Below are 24773 nucleotides of genomic sequence, written 5' to 3' on the forward strand. Positions count from 1 at the left end.
CCACATAGGACCTGGGGAGCTCAGACAAGCCACATAAGTTCTCAGAGCACTGGCTCATATGTAAAATGGGGATTCGCAATATGACACCATAAATTTACAGAAAAGATCTGAATCTGTCAAGGGGAGCCCAAGCTCTCAGAAGCAGCTCAAAGCAACGCAGCAGCAAATTACTAAGGAGAGCAGGAGAAGCATAGACCTGTGTGGCCAAAGGAGCCCAGGAGGGAGGAAGCAGTCTGGGCAGGCTAGGGCAGCCAGGGAAGGCTCCCCAGAGTGCACAGGGCTGGAGTTGGGCCCACCGGAACCAGAGAGCACTGAGCAGGCGGTAAGCGACAAGGTTCCAGGCAGAGGAAGTGGTATCAACAAAGAGCTGGGCGGGGCCAGCGACCAGGCTGCACTGAACCAGAGACTGCATGGAGGGAAGATTTGGAAGCAGCTGGGGCACTCTGGTGTCTGGTGGTGTCTTGGGCATGTGGGGGAGCCATGGAAGCTCTGTGAGGTCTCAGCCACCCCAGATTGCCAGGAGGTCAAAACAAGGAAGAATCTTTTAGAAATTATCTAATCCAAGCTCCGGTTGGATAGATGGGGGCACTGAGGCCCAGAGTGGGAGGCCTCCTCTGGGAACAGAGCCAGCACTGGCTCCTCCTCCCACTTCTCCTCCCAACAGCAGTGGCTCCGTTGCCATGGGGACGTCCCTGGCTCTGCGGGTGTCAACAGCTCCCCCACCCGCTCCCTCCTTCCCTAGCAACAGGCCACCTCCTCTGGCTCTCATCCTTGCGTGCCTGGCAACCCCAGCCTGGTGCCCAGGGCCCCCAAGTTCCAGCTTCACCCTCAGTGCAGTGGCAGTGCCTCTAGGCCTGGGCTCCCTCCCCTTCTGGGTAGCAGGGGTATCAGCTTCTCCTGCCCCTCTGTTTTCAAGTTCTACGCTCCACATTTCTCAAGCTTGAATACCCCATAAACGACAATGGATTGGGTTAGGCGTTGGCTAAGGGCGCTACAATGTCTTGTACCACCATTTTATGCTGAGCATTGTTTTAAGTTCTTTCATTAACCCAAAGAAGTCAGAATTATTGACCTCATTTTACAGATGAGGAAAGTAAGGATCAGAGAAGCTGTAAATGACTTTGCAAACAACACACAGCTAGGAAGCAGGCTCTGCTGAGCACTAGTTTGTGACCTTGAGCCATTGCCCATCCCTTTCTGGACCTGGATTTAAGGTATCTCTAGGTCTGACAACTTCTCATGGATCCACAGGAAGTCCAGGCACCTTCTTCTGCCCACATCCCTCTCACAACACCAGCTGTTCAGCTCTAATTAGACTCCACACTTCCTCTGGCACCCCATACTTGAAAGCCCTCATGCCTGGGGCCCTGCCATACCATAGTGGGTTTTCAATCCACTGACCCTACTCACTCCTTCCTGTTCCCCTTTCACAACAGCCAAGGTCTAACTCCTCAATGTTTTTCTTCTACCCTCCTAATGTTTCCCCTACACATACACAATGTTTATTAGATGAGGAAGGACCCTGGGACTCCTGGGGGGAAATATATCTGTTCAAAGTCACACAACTAGAAGGTGACCTGGCCATAAATGGAACCCTTTGCCCAGATCCAGTTGCTGCCCTTATGTTGCAGATCCCAGCCTCCCTCCTCTAACCTCCCCTGGCTCTCACTGATGACAGAAGGTGTCTGTGACCCAGCCCCAACCAAACTAGTCCTTTGTTAAGGAGCTTTTAACATCTCCTTTCCTGCCCAGATCTGTTTTAGCCTGACCGACTGCCCCACCCAGCCCCCCTCACCTCTGATGCCTGCTGGTTTCTTTTCCAAGGATGCCCTCCTTACACAAAGTCCATGTGTCAGTCCTCCATGACCCAGCTCAGACACCGTCTTCTCCAGGAAGTTCTCCCTGATGCCTAACTGAAGTGAGCTCAAGAATTTCCACGTGGGGCCTGAGAGCATCCTCAGATGACCCCAGCCAGCCCAGGTTCCAAGTTAAAGGTTCTTCCCACCATGTTTACAAGATTTTGCCCCACAAGTGCTATTCTAGGCCAGCCCCTTCCACAGTCTAAGTTTAACCCTTGCTTCCACAGTTGCTGAGTCCTCAAGGTCCCTGTAGTCTGCTTGACTGTAGGTCCAGGGTGGATGTCAGGAAGCACATCTTAGTAAAACAAATGCCAGCTTTGGAAGCAGGCGGCCCAGACTGTGAGTCAGAGTGATGCCGCCCTGCCCCATTGCTCTTATTTCCTTGGGCAAGGGGCTGACCATCTGAGGAACCTCATTTTCTTCATCTGTAACAATCCATGCCTAATGGGACTGTGGTGAGCATTGAATAAGATCATGTTCAGAGTTCTTATTAGGTGAGGAGCAAATGATAGCTGCTATGACTACTAATATTCGAATGAGGATAAGATGGCTATTACTATCTGCAAGGCTGTTGAGAGCTCCTGCCGTGGTGGCTCAGCCATAAATTAGCTGCATGGCTGTGGGCAAAACCTATAACCAGCCTGAGCCTCAGTTTCCTCAACTGTAAAAGAATGATGATAAGGCCAACCCAGCTTCCACTTACAGTGTCGCTGGGAGGATCAAACGAAAGAAAGCCCCTGACAACTTCTGTGAGTCGTAAAGGGCCAACGTACACTATCATATGATACATGATTATGCTATTAAATGCCCTGAGCTATAGGTCCTTGGAACACCCGTGCTGGGAAGAGCTAGAGACGCCTTCCATTGGGTTCCTTGACAAGGCATATCAATGGGAATGCCTGGGGGCCTGTGCTCAGAGTCAGCCCAAGTTGTCTTCTTCCAAACCCACAGTGGGGCACTGGAATCAGTGTTCTTTGCTAGACCAGTGCCTTCCTAAATGCTAGGACAGGTTGTGCTCGGGCCATATTCTTTGGCTGCAGGCTGGGACTAATTGTGTCTCATCATATACCCCTTGCCTGGACACTGGGCCTGACTGCATCGATCACACTTCCCGCTTTCCTGTTGGCCCAAGTGTGCTCCCATCCCACAGCCCGTCCCTTGGCACAGGACACCAGTGTGTTCACCCCATACCCCCTGTCTGGGATGCTAGGACACAGCGTGTCTCATTAATGCACCTCCATTTGAATGCTGGGATCCTCTGCCTCTCCCATATCCACTGCCTGGAATCCAGAACCTGGGCTGCTGCATATGGTTGGACAAGCCGTGCCTTGCACAAGGCTTTACAACCAAGAGGGCATGAGTCGGGGCTGAAATTCAACCTGTGCTCTGCTCACTGAGCCAGGAACCCTGGTGAGGGGCTGCAGGAGCCCAGTGGAAAGGGAACATTCCTCCAACTGATCCACTCAGTGGGTTCTACTCTTCACATAGGTGCTGTGTATGTTAGTCGCAGCCCCGACTGGAACTGAGTGACCCATCTCATGCCTCTGCGGCTGGGACCCATCTCCTTTCAGAGGCCCACTTCTGGCCTGGATGCTGCCTAACTGGGCCGTATCCTTAGTCCCCCATCATTCCCACATGGTCCCTATCCTTGACACTTGTGTTTTCGTGAAGCCTCTGATGGGTTAAGGCCTGGGAAATGTACTAATAGTCCTTGTCTCTATCCCAGTTTGACCCCCACCTCCTCAAATGGCAGATTGATCACACCCTGAAAACTCAGTGATGCCTGTAAGCCTTTTTCACTGAGTGTGCAAAAAAAAAAAAGTCCACTGGTTACCATAAGGTATATTTCTAATGTCTAGATTGTGTCACATCAAAAAGTCCATCCAAACCCCACTACTCAGGGCTAGTGCAGGCCAGGGTGCAGCACAAATGCCAGACAAGGGAAGCTCCATTTCCCTTGTGTCCCCTTCTCCTGGGAGGAGAGAGGGAGAAGGTCCCTGGTCCAGCTTTCCCACATGGGCCGCTCCAGTGTTCAGCCAAGCCTCCAAGTCAGTGAGGGTCAGAAAGACTAAGGAAGAGTTTTCAACCCCCTCTGCATGCTTGCCACATTCACCGTGGCCCTCCCACTCCATTCCATCCCCACCCCTGATACTAATGGGACAAAACCCCTGGAGTTGGCCCCCCCTTCCCATGGATCCCAAAGTGACAAACCTGAGGCCCCCACCCCAGTCCCTGCCCCTACCCCAGTTCCTGCCCCATCTCCCAACTACTGCTAAAGAAAGGAGGTACTGACCTGACTGTTCTGGAATTCTCACCATCAGATCTGAAAGAGAAACAGAGAAAAAAAACCAACAACAGTCAGTAGATGCTCTACTCCTTTCCTCCCTCTGCTCTACATAGTGGCCTTGACACCTTCTACGCATCATGAAAATGAGGGGTGGGGCATTTCATGCAAAGAGAATAGCCAGTGCAGAGGCCATGAGATGGAGGAGGGGCTGGCCAGTTGTTGGGATAAGGAGGAGGAATGTGTGGCAAGGAAGGAGTGAGTGAGGGGAAGAGCGGTTGGAGGTGAGGTCAAGGAAGTGCCAGGGACCAACAATGTTCTAGCCTACTGGGTCATGGTGAGGAGCCTTCCTTGGAGTGGCTGCGGGCAGGGGCAGAGTCCGAGGTTTAAATCCAGAGAGATGGAGCCTCAGATACTGGCTCTGCCACTTACCAGCCCTGTGACCTGGGCAAATCACCTCCCTGCTTGGAATCTGAGCCTCAGTCTCCCCACTTGTAACATGAGGCCAATCCCTGCAGGGCTGGTAGGATGATTAAGCCCTTTGGAACCCAGCAGACAAATGCCAGGTATTATTAACAACACAGAAAAGGCTTTGCCAATTGCCTGGTCCAACCTGCTTATTTTCCGGATGAAGAAAATGAGGCTGAGAGGGTGAGTGAGTCAGCTGCTGGGCTCCTTTCTACTACACTGGTCTGCCTTCCTCATTGTGAGGCCCCCTCAGAGGCAAAGGAAGGACAAGAGAAGAGAATAGCATTGGGGACAGCTTTGAGGGGACTGAGAGAATGAGTGAAATCAGAACCACACCCCTCTGGCTATTCCTCCCTAAAAGAAGGTGTGTGTGTGTGTGTGTGTGTGTGTGTGTGTGTGCTATTCCTCCCTAAAAGAAGGTGTGTGTGTGTGTGTGTGTGTGTGTGCTATTCCTCCCTAAAAGAAGGTGTGTGTGTGTGTGTGTGTGTGTGTGTGTGTGTGTGCTATTCCTCCCTAAAAGAAGGTGTGTGTGTGTGTGTGTGTGTGTGTGTGTGCTATTCCTCCCTAAAAGAAGGTGTGTGTGTGTGTGTGTGCTATTCCTCCCTAAAAGAAGGTGTGTGTGTGTGTGTGTGTGTGTGTGTGTGTGCGCGCGCTATTCCTCCCTAAAAGAAGGTGTGTGTGTGTGTGTGTGTGTGCGCTATTCCTCCCTAAAAGAAGGTGTGTGTGTGTGTGTGTGTGTGTGTGTGTGTGTGTGTGTGTAGGGGAGGGACACTGGGGCTGTCATTAGGGGTGGGGTAGAGAAGGAAGAAGAACCAGGGTGCTAGGAAGAAGTGGGGAGAGTGTGTGAAGTGACTTCCTTGTCCCCTGTCTGTCCTCTTCCTCCTTTTCTCCCCTCCCTCCCCACCCCCACCCCTACCCCGGAGGAGACAGAGATGAACACATCACAGGCTCTGTCCTCAGGTGAGAGAACCGAAAGTGAGAAGCAACCTTAGTGAGGACCTGAGTCAGGGGAGAGTCATCTATGCTGAGTGCAAAGTGAGAGGGACACGCAGGGAAGGGAGATGGAGCTCAGCGTGAGTATCTGCTGGAAGAGTGAATGGAGCACCCACCGGCCAGGTAGGGCAGGCAAGCTTCTGGTTGCAGGAGCACAGACAGTGGGTGAGGCCAGTGCTTCCAGTTCTGCTACTTACTAGCCATATAATCCCGGGGAAGGCACTGTCCGATGTCCCGCCTCAGCTTTCTCACTTGTAAAATGACATGACAGGGGAAGGGAGGCGGGCAGGAGGGTGGGGTGGCTGTGAGGTTCAGCCTGGCACAGTAGACAACAGTAGGTCCAATCTTTAGCCTCTGCAGCCCCCTAAAGGGACAGAGGATTAGGGCCACGGAGCACCTTTTCACATTTATTAAAACTTCCATCTCATCCTGCCACAACAAGATTGCGTCTGAGGCCTGGCTCAATCATTTGCAGGTACCGGGTTGGATGGGCCTAATTCAATGACTCCCCAACTGTCGACAGAATGGAGGCTAAGCCCCTCAGTGTCTCTCCCTAACATGAACCCTCTGCTCCAGGCAGGCTAGTCTCCTCGCCACTCCACCCCAAAATCTCCAGCATACATGTGTTCAATCTACTATATACCAGGCCTCGAGTCAGGAATACAAGCCCTCAAGTTGCTCACAGACTGGCCCCCTGCCTCAATCTACTTTAGGGCATAAGCCACATATATAGTCAACTGCACTGAAATGTGGACAATCACTGGGCACCTACTATATACCAGGCAAGGTGGCGGGCTCTTTTGACACATGACCTCCTTTGATCCTGCAAAGTGGGAATTACTCATCTGCTTTAAGGAGACTTGAAGAGCTACTGTGTACAGCGCTCCTCTTGGAAGCGTCCTGAGGAGAAAGGGGTGTGCCCTGGTCCAGAGAAGCATCTCTAAAAGCTAAGAACCCGGCCTGGCACAGACAGCGACCTCAACTCCCAAACATCAACTTGCCTAACTGCAAGTCTCTTCAATGGACAACCACCTTCTCTCACTGGCTGCCAAAGGAACATCTCTCAAGCACAAATCATGCATGTGTGCTAAGTTGCTTCGGTCATGTCCAACTCTTTGCGACCCCATGGACCATTGACCACCAGGATCCTCCGTCCATTGGATTCTCCAGGCAAGAAGACTGCAGTGGGTTGACATGCCCTCCTCCAGGGGATCTTCCCAACCCAGGGGTTGAACCCAAGTCTCTTATATCTCCTGCATTGGCAGACGGGTTCTTTACCACTAGGGCCACCTACGAAGCCCAGTTTTCTTTGGTTGTATGATCAACTCTCCCCAAACTCTGTGAGAAGTGCATTTCTCCTCTCAATGTAATCTGACACATCCCATAATCCATCAGACTTTTTTTTCCTCTGAGACATTGTCCTCACTGCGGTCCAGACTGGTTGCTCTCCAGGCCTGCACAAAGTTGCCCTAAGATCTCCTCTATCACTTTGGGATTCCCTTCAATTCTCTTCTGTGTTAATTTTCTGCTTCCTCAATTTCTTGGCCTTTTTTTTCTGAGTTTATGCTTGCATTTTGCTGGAGCACATTCTCCAGTGCTTCGTGAGAAAGGAGACCTAGGACATAAAATCTTTAGATCTCCTGTTTGAAAATGTCTTTATTATGCTCTCACCCTTGATTGATAATTCAACTCTGTACAGGCTTCTAGGTTGGAAATTATGGTCCTTCAGAATTTTGAGAATTCTGCTCCATTGTCTCCCAGCTTCCAGTGCCTCTATTGAGAAGTCCAATACCATTCTTTTTCCTGATCCTTAGTATATGATATGTTTTTTCTCTGGAAGTTTTTAGTTGCTATTGCTGTTTAGTTGCTTAGTCATGTCGGAATCTTTGTGACCCCATGGGCTGCAGCATGCCAGGCTTCCCTGTCCTTCACCATCTCCTGGAATTAGCTCAAACTCATGTCTATTGAGTTGGTGACATCATCGAACCATCTCACCCTCTGCTGCCCCTTTCTCCTTTTGCCCTCAATCTTTCCCAGCATCAGGGTCTATTCCAATGAGTTGGCTCTTTGCATCAGGTGGCCAAAGTATTGGAGTTTCAGCATCAGTCCTTCCAATTAATATTCAGGGTTGATTTCCTTTAGGATTGGCTGGTTTGATCTCCTTGCTGTCCAAGGGACACTTGGAGTCCCTTGGAAACTTTTAGAATCTTCTCTTTATTCTGCTATTCCAAAATTGTGCAGCGGTGTACCTTGGTGGGAGTCTTTTTATCATTTATTTTGCTGGTTACTCAGTGGGATTTTCATTCCTTCGGTTCTGAGACATGTTCTTTGATCGTTTCCTTCCTGCTGTTTCCTCCATACTCTATTTATTTCTAGAACTCTTATTGTTGGATGTTGGAGTTCCTCAGCTGATCCTTCCAAGCTCTCATCTTTTCTGTTGTCCATCGCTTTGTCCTGTTTTCCTGCTTCCTAGGATACTTCCTCAACTTTTATTTCCTAATCCTTCGGCTGAAATTTTGAGTTGGCTCTCGTTATCTTAAATTTCCCAGGTGTCTTCTCCTCCCTTCATTACCTCTGCTCCAAGTTTTTTTGGTTTGCTTACTTTTTGGGTCATTCTTGCAGGTTGATGGTCTTCCTCAAATAGCTTTTTACTACCTGATCATCTCTGGCTACCTAAGCCTTTTTTTTTTTTAATGTCAGTTATATTAAGGTTTAATTTACATAAAATGAAATATACCTATTTTAAGGGTCCTCAGCTGGTGAGACCTGGTGATAAGTTCCCATGACACTAACAATCTCTGTGTGTAGGTGGAGCTGGCCAGGTGATGGGCTTCACTACAGAGTTAATGGACTAAGAGCCTATTCTTTGGATGGAAGACTCCCAAATGTCATCTTTAAGAGGCCTTTGTCTAGGGTCTTTCAGTTTCCCGAGAAGAATCCTTTTCTCTTGTGTGCTCCTGACTTTGGTGTCCTGAAGTAGGTAAGTGCAAAGAGGTTGGGGTGCCACTGTTTGGGGGTGCAGGTCACTTTGCTTGCAGCCCTGTTTCACCCCATCCTCCACTGTGCCTGGTGTCCCCAAGCCCAGAGGCTCATAACTTCAATTTTGCCAAAGAATCACCCTCCATCTGCAGAGATGGAGCCAGTGGAGGCAGGGGGCGTCCCTGACTGAATGGGGTTGGGGAGGAGCCAACATGGTCTGTTCACAGTCTTTCAATATTCTCCGTGTTTTTGGTTCTATGCCTCATCCTACTTTCCATGCTTCATGGTACCTCTGATACCCAAGCATTTCTGGGGCTCGTTGTGTGGAATAGTTTACTTCTGGTCAGCATCCCAGGCCTCATGTGTCTACCTTTTTTATTTCTTTACTCATATTTCAGTGGAATTTGTGAAAGCAGCACGGATAAATAAGTTTATTCAACTTGTTGTATTTAACAGGAAGTTCCCGTTCTTCTTCCAGCCAACTCTTATTCATCCTCCGTGACTCATTTAGGCAAGACCTTCTCCAGGAAGCTTATCTTAATATCCCCTCCTAGATGAGGAACCCCTCCTCTGTTCTCCCACAGGATCCTTTTCTTGCCTCTATCACAGCCCTGATCGAACTGTTTTGACAGTGTCCGTTTCCAAGCCTGGCTCTCCTTGCATTCTGGGATCTTCTGGCAGTCTGAGCCATGTCTTAGTCATGCCTGTGCCCCAGTTCCCAGGGTCTGATCCACAGGGGTACACAGTAAATATGTGGGGATGGAATGAATGAATAAATGAATGACTATAAGTATGAATCAGACCTAGCCAGAGGGACCATCTAGAAAGGGAAATAAGCTGAATACAATTGTTCCTATACAAGACCAGTTCCCTAAAAGCTCTAAGTTCCCTAAAAGCTGTTATGTGCAAAGATGCCTACTGCAGCATGATTTAAACCAGTGAAAAAAACAGGCCCAGTGTCTATGCCCTGCATTGAGAGGATGGTTAAGTACATTATGGTATATTGGTTGCCATTAAAAATGATGCTTCTAAAGAATATGCAATTACATGGGGGAAATGTTCAAATGAACAAAGCAAGAAAAAATTGCACCTGCTGTATTATTTCAACCATATGAAAAGAATGCAGAGAATAAGGGAAATACATCAAATGTTCAGAGTAGCTGCCTCTGTGTGTTGTAATTATGGATGATGTTTTTCTCCTCTACTTTTCTAAATTTTCAAATGGAAGAATGCATTAAATGTATAATCTTTTTTAAATTTCCTAAGAAATGAAGATAAGAATCCTGAGATGCTCATGAATAAAATATTGTGAAGAGGACCCAGGAAGGCTTTGGCCTTCACTGACCAGAGACACAGAAGGCCCAGTCCCTGCCCCCACTGCAAAGCAGGACCTAGTTCAGGAAGCCAAAGGAGGAGGATCATGGAGTTCAGCTTATTACAAATTGCAATATCATAAGCTGTACTGGGAAACAGACTTTACTACACTGGATATCACACTTTAGAGGCCCCTTTCTGTGAGGTAAATGGTCTGTGGGGCAAGGGAATATGCCCATTAGGGTCTCTGGCCTTTTTCTTCTAGACTTTACTCAGGTACTCAGAACCCAGAATTCCATCTATATTTCTTGAGCTGACTTGCAGGAATTGTGTGGTCTTATTATTCAGGTTCATCAGGTCCATTGGGTGGCCAATGGGAAAGGAGAACAGTCAGGGCTTAGATGTGGGCTGGGATATCCATATACATCTCAAGGTTCCATATGAGGTACAGGTGGTGAGAGAAGGGGAAAGGGCCAATGGCCTCAACTGGTACCTTGTATGGGCCACATAAACAGAAGCGGGCAAGTCCATAGGTCCCTAGGCCTCAACGTTGGTAGAAGGGCCTAGCTTTGAGTCTTAGACAGATCTGGGTTCAAATCTATTTATTTGCTGTACAACCATGGGTGAATCCATTCCCCTCTCTGAACCTCAGCTTCCTCAACTATAAAATAGGTATACTAATTCCAATCTCAGAGAGTTGTTGCAAGGCTTACTGGGGGCACAATGGCTTAGAGGTTATGAGTACAGGTTTTGTGGTCAGACAGGTCAAGGTTTGAATCCTAGCTCTGCCCCTCCTAACTATATGATTTACATCTCTAAGACACAGTTTGTTTATCAATATGATAAAGATAATAACAGTACTGATAAAGTTGTTGGAAGGATTGTGGTTGCAATGAATACATAATAACATTAGAAAATGCTCAAATGAGAAAACGCCGCTTAATAATGGGCATGCAAAGATTGGCTACGGTAGGGCTGACTGGGCCTTCTGCACCCCCATCCTCCTGACCAGCTTTATTTTTCTCCATAGCACTTACCACTATTTGACATGTTTTGTATCTTCTTGTCTGTTTCTTTTCTGTCTCCACCCCCTACATTCACACACTAGAACGTGAGCTCCGCAGGGCAGAAATCTGTTTTGTTCACTGTTTGCAAGTGCCTGAAACAGTGAGAGAGTGAAGATGTTCCTCAATAGTCGAGTAGCTATCCGCCATGTAGACATGGGTATAAGGTATTCTCAGCCAAGAGAACAGCCAGAATACAGGCATGGAACCACAAAGCAGTCCACTTTGCCAAGTTCTGTACAGTTTGAATGCAGGGTGAGGAAGGGAGCAGAGTGGTTATAAAGATGAGTGGGACTGTGGCCTGACCCAAAGGAGCACGTGAGAGCTTTCCTAGACCACAAGTGGTGTGAAAACCAACTTGTGACAGCCAGGAAGTAGAAAAGCACTAGCGGAGAGACAAAGATGCCTTCCAAGTTCAACTGTCATCTAAATCATGATGATGTGGAAGGCCAAAGTGAAAACATTTTGAAAGATAGTTCAGGTGGAGGGAAGACTCCTTTCTAAGGGGCAATCTGAGCCAGGAATCAGACCTAGAAAAGACAAATAGGCAAGGATAGAAGTCATATGGAGGAGATAACAGTGATATGCAAGAAAATCTTATAAGATTACTTAAAGAGAATAACAATTAGATGAACCTCAGGACAAATCAGAAACCTTGTTGGATAACATTTTTCGCAGTGGATCCACATGACACTGGATGGATCCATGTGATCCACAGGCCAAAATGGTGGTGGGGAAACAAAATGAAAGCCATGGTGTTTCAGTTGCCAGTTATCTTTCTGTTGATGATTACTCTTCCTCTAGTCATTTGTTAGCACTACTCACTGAAAAGTCCTGAAATGACAATGATGATGATGATAAAGATTGCTATGTACTTCAAAGGAAATATTTGCCTATCCCTTTTCAAATTTCTTTTCCAGAAAATAAAGAGGCAAGTATCACTTTACATTTTTTATTTTAAAGAAAAAAAGACAAAAAAAAAAAAGAAATAAAAAAAGACAGGCAGAGACTACAACAAAAACAGCACTGAACAAGAGTGTGAACTTCATTGTATAATTGCAGGGGAGCCCCTGGGGCTCGGCCTAAGGAGTGACAAGGGCAAATGCTGCCTTTCTAGCCTCCCTCTCCTTTCAATCACTGAAGCAGGCTTTATTTGGTCTTTAGCATTTCTGCCTTCTAATAATCCAAAAAGGATAAAGTGATTATTAAGCACCTATAATGGTCCAGGACTTGTGTTATCTTCATAACAGCTGTGCAAGTTCATTATTATTCTTCTGATTGTATAGGTGTGAAAACTGGGGCTCAGAGCAGTAATGTGATTTACCTAGAGTCACACAAATAATAATAAGTAGTGGAGTCGGGATTCAAGTCTATGTTTGTCTGATTCCAAAACCAGTGCTTTTCATTGCTACAGCTGTGGCTTCCTTCTGTCATGCCAGAGCTAGGTAGCACTTCGTCTCCCCCAGCTTGGCCTCTCTCCCTCATCTGGCTCTGATACCCCCTCCATACATTGAGCATTCAGGGGGTGCTTCTGAAAGAGATAATACTTCAAGGATGGAAGGGGGCACCCAAAAGGGAAGGTGGGGTTAGGCACAGGTACTGCAGCCCAAAGAAGCTTAGCACTATGACAAAAAGAGAGAGAGAGAATGAAAATGAAACTGGCTCTCTAGCCCTCCCTTCTTCCTTCCCTCTGCTGGAGGCAGAAGGACGGAGGTTCAGCCATGATGGGAAAGAAAGTGGGCGGAAGGGAGAGCAGCGAGAGCAGCCTGCTATTGCAGAAGCCTCAGCTCAGCCTCAAAGCCCCCTCCTGTGCATTTGGGGCCTATTGCTGGCCCACCTGCTCCCACTGCCTAAGCAAAGGAGGCCAGGCTGTTCTCCAAGCACCCACCCAATCCTGCCAAAGCACAGCTCACAGCAGACTCAGACCCCCTTAAGTCACAGTAAGGGCATCCTGAGAGGTGGAGGGACTGGCCTGGGGGTTCAGAGGGAGGCAGTGGCAGGGTGGGGGTCAGAACCCACATCTCCAGCCCCTTGGTGGAGGGCTCTCTTGACTGCAAGGTCTAAACGGCAGAGGTTGAGGAAAAGGAGCTCAGGAGACTGCCACAGGAATGCTCATGACAGGTCTAGAGCCAGAGGCAACACATGCCAAAATGAGGCCTACAGAGTTGGGTATTTTGGGGGTTGACTAAGTATTTTCCATCTCAATCTGGATTGAGAAAGCAAAACAACCATATTTAAAAGTCGCATTAGCCTTAGTTTGCAACCTCAAAAGCATAAATCTTTATCTCTTTCTTCTGTCAGGACCCTGCTAAAAAGAATGAGAAGGAATAAAATAAGGTATGAAATCATAACAGTGAAGAGGATGGAAGAAGGTGATATCAATAGGTGAGGGATTTCAACAAATTTCTGGGAGCAAAAAACAAAGAGGAGAGTGTTTATAGTTGAAGGAGAGCCAGCAACACCACTCAGGGGGTTGCAGCCGGAGAGGGAGTCAATCAGGCCAGCAGAGGCCCAGAGAGAACCCAAACTTGAAGATGGTAGGCACGAAGGAGAGTAGGTGTGATTGGGGGCTGAAAATGGGGGCATAAACTGAAGGTAAGTACAGGAAATCCTCCCCCATGCCCTCCCCCAAACTCCCAGATCCAAAACACAAGCTGCCTGGCATTCATCCCTAGGTAAAATATCAGAGAACTCCTGGTTAAAGGAATTAGACTCTGTGGTATTACTTAGGCACCTAGTGGCATGTTGTTGCTCCCAGAATAAAGTGCTTTACATTCTGGCATTTGGAGGTCACCCATTACAACTTTCAGCTCCTGGTGGCTCACCTAAAATAAGGTCAGGGAGTGAACAAGACAGTTGGATATACAGACATCTCACTCAGCTTTGTATCAACTCATTCGCAAACTATAAAATAGAAACTATGAGAGAAAACGTAAGCAGCCTAGAAGATCAATCCAGAAACTTCAACATCCAACTAACAGACACTTCAGAAAGAGAAAATGGAGAAAATGAAGGGGAGAAAACTACCAAATAAATGATGTAAGAAAAGACAAGGTGCAGCAAGTTGAAAGGGCTCACTGAGTACCAGGTAGCATGAATGAAAAACAGACCTTGAGCTGAGTGTTGGTTACATTGGCTTGGCTTGTAAAAAAAACTGACCAAGCTATTCATTTGTGATATGAGCACTTTTCTGTATACATATATTTCAGTAAGAAGTTTAAAAAAAAAACCTCCTAAAAAATCTGCAAGTAAAATGTCCACAGAAGATGTGCTATGATTATCCTGTGGTTTCAAGGAACCCCATACAACAGTAAGTTTAAGTAAGCACATAAATAAATAGATTTATAAAGTGGAAAATCCCAGTCTAGATATGAAACAATGTAAAAAGTGGCATGACTTCGAGCAATTCATAGTGCATAAGAAAGGAAAATTCATTTGATCTTGATGCTAGGAAAATTTTCCTAGGAGTACAGAAGTTGGAACAGTGGACCCATGAGAAGTGAGGTGTAATTATAGTACACTATTTGACCCTGCAATGAATAATATGACATAGTCATAATCACATAAACACAGTGTATTGGTGGTCAACTTTTAAAGTTCATTTGTCCAGAAAAGCACTGAAGACATAATTACTGTTATAGAATAGAATGCAAATGTAATCAATCTTGCTGGATGTGAAAGTACAGAATACAGAAAGTGGGAGGTGGAAAGATAGAGGAGAGATGGAGGGAAGAATGGGGAACTAATAGGTCTATCTTATAAACTGAGTGGTCAAGAGATACTGTGGCAAAATGATGGAACAAGAAATAAGTCTAAATTGTACCTAACAAAGTTACAAAGGTAACTGATAGAGGACCAAAATAGTAATATAACTATTAAAGTTTGGGAGGGGGAGAAAAAAGTCAGATGTTGTAAATAAGCTAAATCCTCACTTGTCATAGTAGTTGTCATGTCTGACTCTTTGTGACCCCATGGACTACAGCACACCAGACTTGCCTGTCCATCACCAACTCCCAGAGCTTGCTCAAACTCATGTCCATCGAATCAGTGATGTCATCCAAGGAAGAAGTCAGTAGATGATATGATGTTTGAAGTTGATAAATGAAGAAATTAGCATCAAAGCATGTTTATTTAGAGATATGAAGTTACCACCAGAAAACCTGAATGGTGGAAGTGGTCACCTCTGGGGGTTGGGTCCTTGGTGACTCAACAGTAAAGAATCTGCCTGCAATGCAAGAGACCTGGGTTCAGTACCTGGGTCGGGAAGATCCTCTGGAGAAGGGAATGGCAACCCACTCCAGTATCCTTGCCTGGAGAAGTCCATGGACAGAGGAGCCTGGAGGGCTATAGTCCATGGGGTCACAAAGAGTTGGACATGACTGAGTGACTAACACAGGAGGTTGGGAAGTGGGGGACAGGGAGACATTGGTTTTTTACTATATATGTCCTTGTGTACTATTTGCCCTTTAAAAATTATGTATATGGGGCTTCTCTGATGGCTCAGTGGTAAAGAATCCATCTACCAATACCAATACAGGAGACATGGGTTCGATCCCTGATCTGGGAAGATTCCACATGCTGTAGGGCAACTAAACCCGTGGGCCAGAACTACTGAGCCCATGTGTGGCAACTACTGAAGCCCTAGAGCCTGTGCTCCACAACAAGAGAAGCCACTGCAATAAGAAATCTGCACACCACAACTAGTCCCCCACGTGCCTCAACTAGAGAAAAGCCTACAAAGCAATGAAGACCCAGCACAGCTGTGAATAAATAAATATAATTTTAAAATTGTGTATATGTACTGCTTTAATTTTTAAAAAACAAGTCCCGCTTCTTTCTTTGGACTGCAGTCTCCCACACAGTCCATACAAAGTGGGGAGGTTGATGACTCAAGGTGATGTGAGGTCTTGTTCTCCAAAATCTATGCTTCTTTCTAGAGCAGAAGCAAGACAGGCGAGTGAAAGACTGATTCTTTCCTAACTAACCCCTCGACTCCTCACAGTATCACAATCATCCTTTACAGATGCCTTCTCAGTTGCCCCAGCCTGCACCACCCTCTGGTCTCCTTCAAATCCCACCATCACTAGTCCAGCCTTGCCAGTCTTCCATTCATTCAACTGTTTACAACCATTAGTTATTTATACCTGCCTGAGTCATAAAGGATTTGAGGTGGCTTACTCTAATAATACAGATAAGGAAAGAATAAAAATTGAACTAGAAAATAAGAACTCAGAAAAAGAGATCAACAAAGATGCTAGAGCTGTACTTCAAATTAACTGGTAGCTGAGGCAGAAAGCAAGATAAAATGAGCCATGACAGCCTCATATTAGGAAGGAGGAAATACAGCCATTTTCAGGGGAAGCAAATCTTTGCCAAGCACTGAATTCTTCAAGTCATTGTCCATGGGAGATTTCATGAGGGAAAAGGAAATGACTGTTTTTTATTTGTTTTGGTTTAGTTTTGTTAAACTTCAAGTTGTCCTATTTTAATGATTTGCTCTCCAGGTATTTGGATGACTTATCTCCTATAAAAACTGAAGAATCTTAAGTAATATCATGATTATGAAATGAAGTATATAAGAGCATATGTTTTGGCATAATCGAGAATTATGTCATTGGTTTTCTTCCCCTGGAAATGACTATTTATTGAGCACATACAAGTATCAGGGAATGCCATTCAAATGATCTTGGTCAATCCTGAGAGATGGGCATTGTCATCTCATTTTCCAGATGAGGAAACTATAGGTCAGAGAAGGTGAAATGACCCCAACCAGTTGGTTGGGACAGAGCCGAGATTCAAACTTAGGTCCGCCTGTCTCCAAAGCTCATTCTTGGTTTTTTTTTTTCCACTTTATCTATTTTTTAATTGAAGGATAATTGTTTTACAGAATTTTGATGTTTTCTGTCAAACCAAAGCTCATTCTTTATGTTTCATACCAGGGGGGGCCTCAAAACCAAGGCCCCCAAGGCTAGAGATATCCTGCCCAAGGCAATGGGGACACAGTGGTGACACAGGCCAATCCTAGTCCATGAAAACAGAAAAGGGGGGATTACAGGCCTTGCTGCCAAGCCAGAAACTGCCTCTGAGCTGCCTCAGTCACATTAAATGAGGACTTCCAAATCAGAAAGAAGGTTGGGCCTAGTGCTTCTAGAAAAGGAAACCACAGACCCCAGCTATAAATCTAACCAATCTGACTTCTGAGGGGCTGAACCAGAGCACAGGGTCTGTCTCCCACTGAAGCAAGAGATCCTTTATTCAGGTGATGGCATCATCTTTATCGCTTCCTCCCCAAACAAATCACCCAGCCCCCTGGAGGCCCGGCTTTCTCATCTGCGGGACAAAGATAATGATCCCTACCACCTTCACGGGATTTCAAGGCAGAAAATAGCACATTTAAGGAATGATGCTTTAAACACTGGCATTAACACTAGAGTGGCATTTCTAATCAGAGCTCTTCTGCTCACACACATGGAGTGGCCTCCTATTAAGTCCTTTCTCTCTCTGTCAGCCTCAGTCTTCTCATCTGTAAAATGAAAAGCCTGAGCTGAGTGATTCCGATGTTATTAAAACCCTGCTGGTCATGAATGGCTTAAACTCTCCTATGTCACAGCATTTATCAAGGTGCTGTCACTGTCTTTCTCCCCCAGTAGATTATCTCTACTCTCACCACCCAAGTTCCCAAGTTCAGGCCTTGTCACCTCTCATCTAGCCTGTCACAGCAGCCTCATCACTGGATGCCCTCTAGTCTACCTCTCAAAGTGCAGAGATCTAGCAGAGATCTCTCCAAAACACGGCTCTCAACAGCCACCCCATACTCTGTAATACACACCTCTTCCCTCAGCTTAGAACTCCATGTTGGCTCCCAATTCCTAACAGAATAAAGCTCCTCATGCCGCTACTCAAGTGTCCTCCAGATCTGGGCCAGCCAAGTCATCACTCTTCTCTGGATCTTCCCGGTTTGGTTCTAGGTTGTACTGACCTGGTAAATGTGCTCCCCTCCCCACCTCCATATACCCTGCTGGCCCTCTGCCTTAACCACCCTTTGGCTCCCAACTCCCACTGACTGAGATGCCATCCTGCTTCACCCAGGTAACCCCTGCTCATCCTCCAAGCCTCAGAGCAGGCATCAGGAAACCCTCTCCATCAGTCTGGGTAGATGTCCCTCCTTTGGGCACCCATGGCCTCCTGTGTTCCCCTCTGGCATAGCACACAAGACCCACATTACACTTGTCTTTTCCACCCGACTGTGAGCTCCCTGAAGCCAAGAAGAGTATACTATCCATGATGGAATTCCCTTGCTTGCAACAGCACAAGCTGTGGCATATCCCTGGTGTACAATATTCACTGGACGGCCCTCTCTTTCTCTCATAAGTGTGGTGAGTTCCCTCATGGCTTCTCCCCGTGCCTTTCCATGGCACAGAACTTCACAAAGTTATTATTATTAATAATAAAAACGCCTATGGCTGAGTAAACACACACTCTTTGCTGAACACTTCTGTATCTGTCATCTCACTGAATTCTCACAACAATCACAAAATGGGTCATTTATGAATTGCCTAGCATAGCAGGTGTACAGTTGTGACAGATGCCTCCCAGTTTTATAAAGAAATTTGAGGGAAGGAAGAAATTATGCACTATTTTTTTAGCACAGATACAATGACAATAATTTTAAAGTGGTTCTATAGAGGAAAATATAGGTTTTCTTCAGGTGAATACACTAAACTGCATCTGGAATCCATCAGGAAATCACAAGCCTCATCCAGATATGCCGTCTTATTATCCCTTAATACACACACACACATATATATACACACACACACACATATATATCACAGCTACAAATACATTTGACATTAGTAAAATATATATATATATATATACATACATACATACATATACATATATATATCACAGTTACAAATACATTTGACATTAGTAAAATGGTACATATCAGGTGATGATTGTGATAAATTTCCTTCTAAGATGTTAGAGGAATCATCCTGATCTGTCATGTAGCCCTTGGTGGTCATCTTTGTTTTGAAAAGGATGTGATGAGACAATCTTGGCTGGGTTGTTTTGTTTGCAACACTCCACCTCTAGAGGGCAGGGCAGGCTCACATATTATTTTTCATCCTTATTCCTCAGTTTTCCATCCTGATCAGGACCTTGCTGAGTGTGCTAGACAGTCAGGAAACTTTCTGGTACATTTTTGTGGGGCAGGAGGCCAGGGGCAATGGGAATCTCACCCATCAGAAAATACAGTTTTATCCCCATTTACTACTTGAGAAAAAGAAGGCTCTGAAAGTTAAGTGACTTTCCTTAAGTCACGTGAAGTCCTTATTCCCACAACACCACATTTTCTAAATTCAAAGGTCCCAGGGAACTTCAGCTCTTAAGTGCTTAAGAACAGGCATCCTGGGACTTCCCTGCTGGTCCAGTGTCTAAGACTCTGTTTTCCCAATGCAGGGGGCACGGATTCAACCCCCGGTCAAGGAACTAACATCCTACATGCCACATGGTGTGGCCAAAAAAAAAAAAAAAAAAAAAAACCTAAAAACAAACCAAAAAAACCCAAACAATAAAACAGGCATCTTTGCATGAGTGCTTTTCAACATGGATGCCTGGAGAGAGACCCAATACTACAAGGAAGTGAGGGTAACCGGCAAATGATCTTGCCCTAAATGGCTTGCTGCAAAAGAGGAATAAGTCATTTACTCACCATTTTTCCCTGTGACCAGTGTTGATTCTTCTGCCAGGGAACATAGCAGAGAATGAGCTAGAAGGGCTGTCTTATTCTGACTCCAAGACACTGTGCCCAGCGCCCAATAAAGATTTGATGGCTAAATAAGTAACTTCGCACTGGATGAGGCAGATGGTACACAGTCCTATACAGGCCTCTTTGCTCCTTTCAGGACAGAAGGTCTCACGTTGAGGGAGAAGACCATGGTATGACACAGCCATGGTATGGGAAGGACAGGTAATGGTGAGCAGATTGGCTTAAATGTCTCTAAAGTCTCATCTGACTCCGCTACCCTGACATCCTATGAACTGGGAAATTGGTAAGGGGGAAGAACACAGAGGGCAGAGGCCAAACAGCTCCAGGGAGTGTGAGGAAAAAGCCACACAGAAGCCAAGAGAACTCTGGAGTTGAGTCATCTCTCTCTACAGGAGTCCTGAAAGGAAGAACACCTTAGCCACCCCTGGCTGTTAGTGTCCCAGGACTTAACCTGATATTCATTTGTCTGCTCAGCATTTACTGAGCAGCTACTATGTGGTCCGCCATGCATTTCCAAGCTTCTAGCTCCTTTACTTACACCCACAGCACCTAGCAGAGGGACTGACACAACATGCATGTGATATATATCTGTGAAATCTCAATCTGAAGGAGCTCTCAAGCTAGTAGAGATGATACAAGATATAAACAAATAAACGGATAAAGAAAGACAAAGTGCTCATTTCAAGGGTCAGGGATAGATCAGTGAACAAACGTGGGAGAGGTGACAGCAGCGGAGTGCAGCCTGGGCACTGGATGGAACAGCCCGGGAGAAGGGAACAGCATGAGCAAAGACCCAGAGGCTTGGACTTCCCTGGTGGTCCAGTGGTTAAGACTCTGCACTTCCAATGCAGGGGAGTCTCGGGTTCTATCCCTGGTTGGAGAACTAAGCTCCTGCACGCTGCAGGTGTGGTCAAAATAATAATAATAAAGACTCAGAGGCTCTCAGGGGGCTGAGTGTGCTGACAATGGGGCACGCAGGCCAGGCTGGCTGTAACTCAGTCTGGGTGAGGGGGACTATAAAAAGATGAGAGGAGAAAGGTAAGATCCTAAAGGGCCCATGCATGGCAGGCAGAGCTGTCTGAAACCTTCTCCTAAAGGCCAGGACAGCAGGAAACTGCTGGAGCCCCACAGAAAGCTCGGTCTGGCTGTACCTCATCAGGGGCCCAAGGGAACAAGACCAGGAGGGCATCGATTAGGAGTCTGTGGTCAAAATCCAAGAGGCTACCAGGAGAGGGAGCTTGACTCAAGCAGTGGTCCCAGGAGCTCTGCGGGTAGAAGCCCAGAGCTACACCCAGAACATGTTAAACCATCTTCACGCCCACCTGCAGGAGGTAATGGTAGACCAAAGGCTCAGTAGCCAGATAGTTCTGGGCCCCATGCAGTTGTGTAACCTTGGGGAGGTCACCGTACCTCTCTGATCTCCCATTTCCCTGTCTGAAAAATGAGGATAACACGAACACCCACCTGGCACAGATTGTGAATGAGATAAGCAGCAGCACGGAATGGTGGGTGAGAATGCTGTGGATGGACTCTCGAGTCCAGCCACCCGGACTCCTAGCTCCTTCTTAGTTCTGTCATATATGCACTGAGTGACCTTGGGGAAGTGATCCAACCTTTCTGGGCCTCAATTTCCTCATCTGTGAAGTGGACTTAATAACAGTATCTATCAATAATACATCAAGGGATTCGTGTGGTGATTGAATGAATTAATATACGGAAAGCACTTGGAACAAACAGTGCTTGGCACACAGTAAATGCAGGTTAAAACAATGTTGGCTACTGTTACATAAAACCACACAGGGTGGTGCCTGGCACATGGAATTGAGGCTCACTCAGCACATGTGTGGCCCCTTCTCCATGCCCCAGGCCTCTTCTGTGCTCCCAGAAAATTCAGAGGCCATGGGAGGCAGAGGTGGGACAGATGAAAGAGTAGCAGAGGGCAAGCCTGGATTTGGTCTTCTTCCCCTTACCCATCTACCCAACACCAGGTGATATTCACTCTCTTCAAAGCTCCCTCTGCCCCAGGTCCTAGCCTCCACTCCTCACTGCCTGTGCTACTCATTTTGTCCTAAGCACCGTCACTATGATGGGTCAGGTCTGGTCCCCTGTGTCTTTGGCCAGGGGAGGGGGTGGGGGGATCTCAAGAACAGAGAGTGTGGTGTTTGCTCAGCCTGGAGGCCCCTCCTGCTCTCTGCACACAGCCAAGAAATGTTTGTGGATGACAACAGCCCCATTCTCGCCCCAGATCTAGACAGAGAAGCAAGATTCCTCTAATTCTCATTCAATTCGACATTATCATTGCCTCCCACACAACTATAATGCTCCCAACACAGTGGCGGGGAAAGAAATGGTATTCCCTCCTGAGAAGAAGGAGAGGACCCCCCCCCTGGGAAAAGTGCCCAAGACCCCAAAGGAGACAGACTTCCCTAGGACCCCTCCCTGGGCTCCCTCCCTCGCCGTGCCCCCCCCCCCCCAGCATCCACATCCCCTGCGGGGAGCACACTGTCAATCCACTGCACACAGGAGACGCCACAGCAGTGCCTAAACCAGCACTGCCCTGGCTGACAAGAACACCAGGCTGGCCCTGCTGACTGCTGTCCCCTGGTGCAAGCCAGCTTGCTGGGTGGGCAGGGTGGGGGGGGGGGGGGCAGAGGATGGAGAGTTACCACCAAACAGGCTTCAGCCCACCACTGCCCACGGCAAAGCCAGAGCTGGGCCCAGGCAAAAAGAGTGGGAAATGCAGCTCTCTTCAGCGTGGAGGACTCAGCAGTGGCCCCCAGCAAGGCTGTAAATCATTCCAGGTGCCAGGATGGCAAGGGGGCCCAGGCCATGATCGACAACAAAAACAGAGATCTTCTCTAATCATGACGGGGGGGGGGGGGGGGAAGGGTGGCAATTCCAGGGGGAAAGACCTGAGCGTGGTGGATATCAGCAGCTGCTGAACAGACAGACAAACAAAAGCAAGCAAAGACTTCACATACAAAGGCCCAGAGGCCAGAAGGAGGTCGGGCCTTCTCATGCGCTATGCTGCACTAGGAAGGCCACACCCAGAGCACAGCAGAAGGCAGACTGGCATCTGGGAACCCGTCCAGAAGAGACAGTGCGGGAGGGTGTGGGGATCCTGGGGGGATGACATGGGTGGGGGTGGACATAACAGCTGCTATCAACTGCAGTAGAGGGCAAGTTCCCAGGCTTGGGAGTCTGCCTCGTGGCTCTGTGACCTCTGGAGTGTTGCTTCACTTCTCTGAGCCCTCGGTTTCTTTGGCTGGAAAACGTGGGTTGTGGTGACAAACGCACAGGGTAGCTGGGAGGACTGAATATGCCCCGGGGCAAGGGGCCCTTCCATGCTGGGCCCAGGCCCCTCTCTCTCCTCTTTCTCCACCAGAGGGAGCCAGGGGACCAGGAGCACCCCGCTTGTACCAGCTCTACCTAGCCTCCCCCAGTGCTGCAGCCTCTGCTGCTCAACTCCCACCCTGCCTGCCCTGGCTTCCAGCAGCAGCCTCTCACCCACTCCTTACAAACCCAGAGGAGGCCTGGCAGGGGAGTAGCTTGCAGCAGCTGTGGCGACGACAACGGCTACTGCATCAACAGGCCCTCCTGACACCTGGCCGAGAGAGAGGGAGGGAGAGTGGAAAGGAGGGAGACAAGGCCTTCTGCCCTCCCCCATCAACTCCCTCTCTCATCACTCATTCCAGAGCCATCTCCCCCTGCTCATATCCTCCAGAGACCTCAGGCTCTCTTGGCCTCTTCCAGTTTGTGACCTGGTCAGGTCTTGAGGCTCCAGAAAGCTCCAGTGGAAAAATAACAGGCCTTGGAGACAGGTGGACTCGGGTTATAGCCCTAGCTCTATTAAGAACTGGCAGTGTAACCTTGAGCAAGGTCCCTTCATTTTTTGGAGCCTCAGTTTCCCCATCTCTAAAATGGAGTTGCTAGTGCTCACTGCACAGGGTCTGTTGTGAGGACCAAAAGAGGTAATAATGGATGTGCAAATATTTATGGTTAGGAGAAATTTGAAGTACCATCTAAAATCCCCTTATTAACCCATTAGGAAATGTGAAGCAACAAACACAAATGTGTTTCACAAAATGTGAAATCCAACGAACAGCCTGGAGGCTACACAGAGGGAAGGACCGAGAGGCAAGCCTGCCCAGATGGCAGAAGCCCAGAGCTCAAGAGCAAACAGGCTTCCAAACCCACATCTGCAGGGTGGAGAACAGGAGGGGAACTGAATCCTAGAATTGGGGAAAGCCTTGGTCATTTCACAGGGCTTTCCACCAGTTCAGGAATTATGTTTTCTCTAGCCCTTCCCGATCCCCTTGAGGCAGTCCACTGCATCACCAGACCAGGTTGGAAAGTTCTTCCTGATTTATCCCCAATTTTCCCATTGCTCCCGGTTCTGCTACCTGGAGCACACATAACGAGGCTGCTTCCTCTGTCACAGGCTTGACCACTCTGGAAGTCTTCCGCAGCCAGGCTCAGGGACCACAATGCCCATCTAGTCTCCCTGTGCCCTCACCCTACCACGGTCCTCTCCTGAAAGGGTCTTGCTTGGTTGACCTGGCCCCTCCCTCCAGTGTGGGGCCCCAAGCTGCACACAGTCAGTCCTCCTGGAATGGGCTCCAAGCAGCCCCCCCTCCCCTCCCCCAGGCAGAAGAGCCCATCTCCCTCTGGGGCAGCCCACACCAAACCTCAGCTGAGGGTGCACTGCAGTGAAGCCCAGCCGAGTCCTTGAGCTACAGCTGCTGCTCCTGGGGCCCAGCCATCTCAACCCAGCACCCCAGCCTGCTGCCTCACCACGGGGGAGTTGCAGAGAGCTGTCTCCCAGCAGATTTCCTGAGGCAGAAGGCTTCCCCACCCCCAGCCCAGCCTCCAAGAGACACTCCGCTGGTTGTGGCACATGGTAGGACCAGCTGAGCCGTGAGAGGAGGAGGAAAGCTGTCCATTTGCTAGAGGACTTCAGACTTGGTCTGTAGTGGTGGCTGGATTAGTCACAGAACCATCAAATCTAAGCTGGAGGGGCCATTCAAGAGCATTCA

The 24773-nt window shown here is 47.8% G+C and overlaps 1 protein-coding gene across 4 annotated transcripts in view; it reads right to left on the minus strand.

Moving 5' to 3' along the window:
• Positions 1 to 24773, minus strand: part of IQSEC2 (IQ motif and Sec7 domain ArfGEF 2) — a 76455-nt gene that overhangs the window by 49642 nt on the left and 2040 nt on the right. For 3 of the 4 annotated variants that reach the window (XM_043895748.1, XM_043895749.1, XM_043895754.1), the window contains exon 2: positions 4153 to 4182. In XM_043895748.1, the coding sequence (XP_043751683.1) occupies positions 4153 to 4182 (30 nt within the window). Of the gene's footprint in view, positions 1 to 4152; positions 4183 to 19156; positions 19160 to 22958; positions 22966 to 24773 lie in introns of those variants that run through there. The other variant, XM_043895753.1, reaches the window with a different exon arrangement.

Source organism: Cervus elaphus, chromosome X (assembly GCF_910594005.1).
Source record: "Cervus elaphus chromosome X, mCerEla1.1, whole genome shotgun sequence".
NCBI classification, from domain to species: Eukaryota; Metazoa; Chordata; class Mammalia; order Artiodactyla; family Cervidae; genus Cervus; species Cervus elaphus.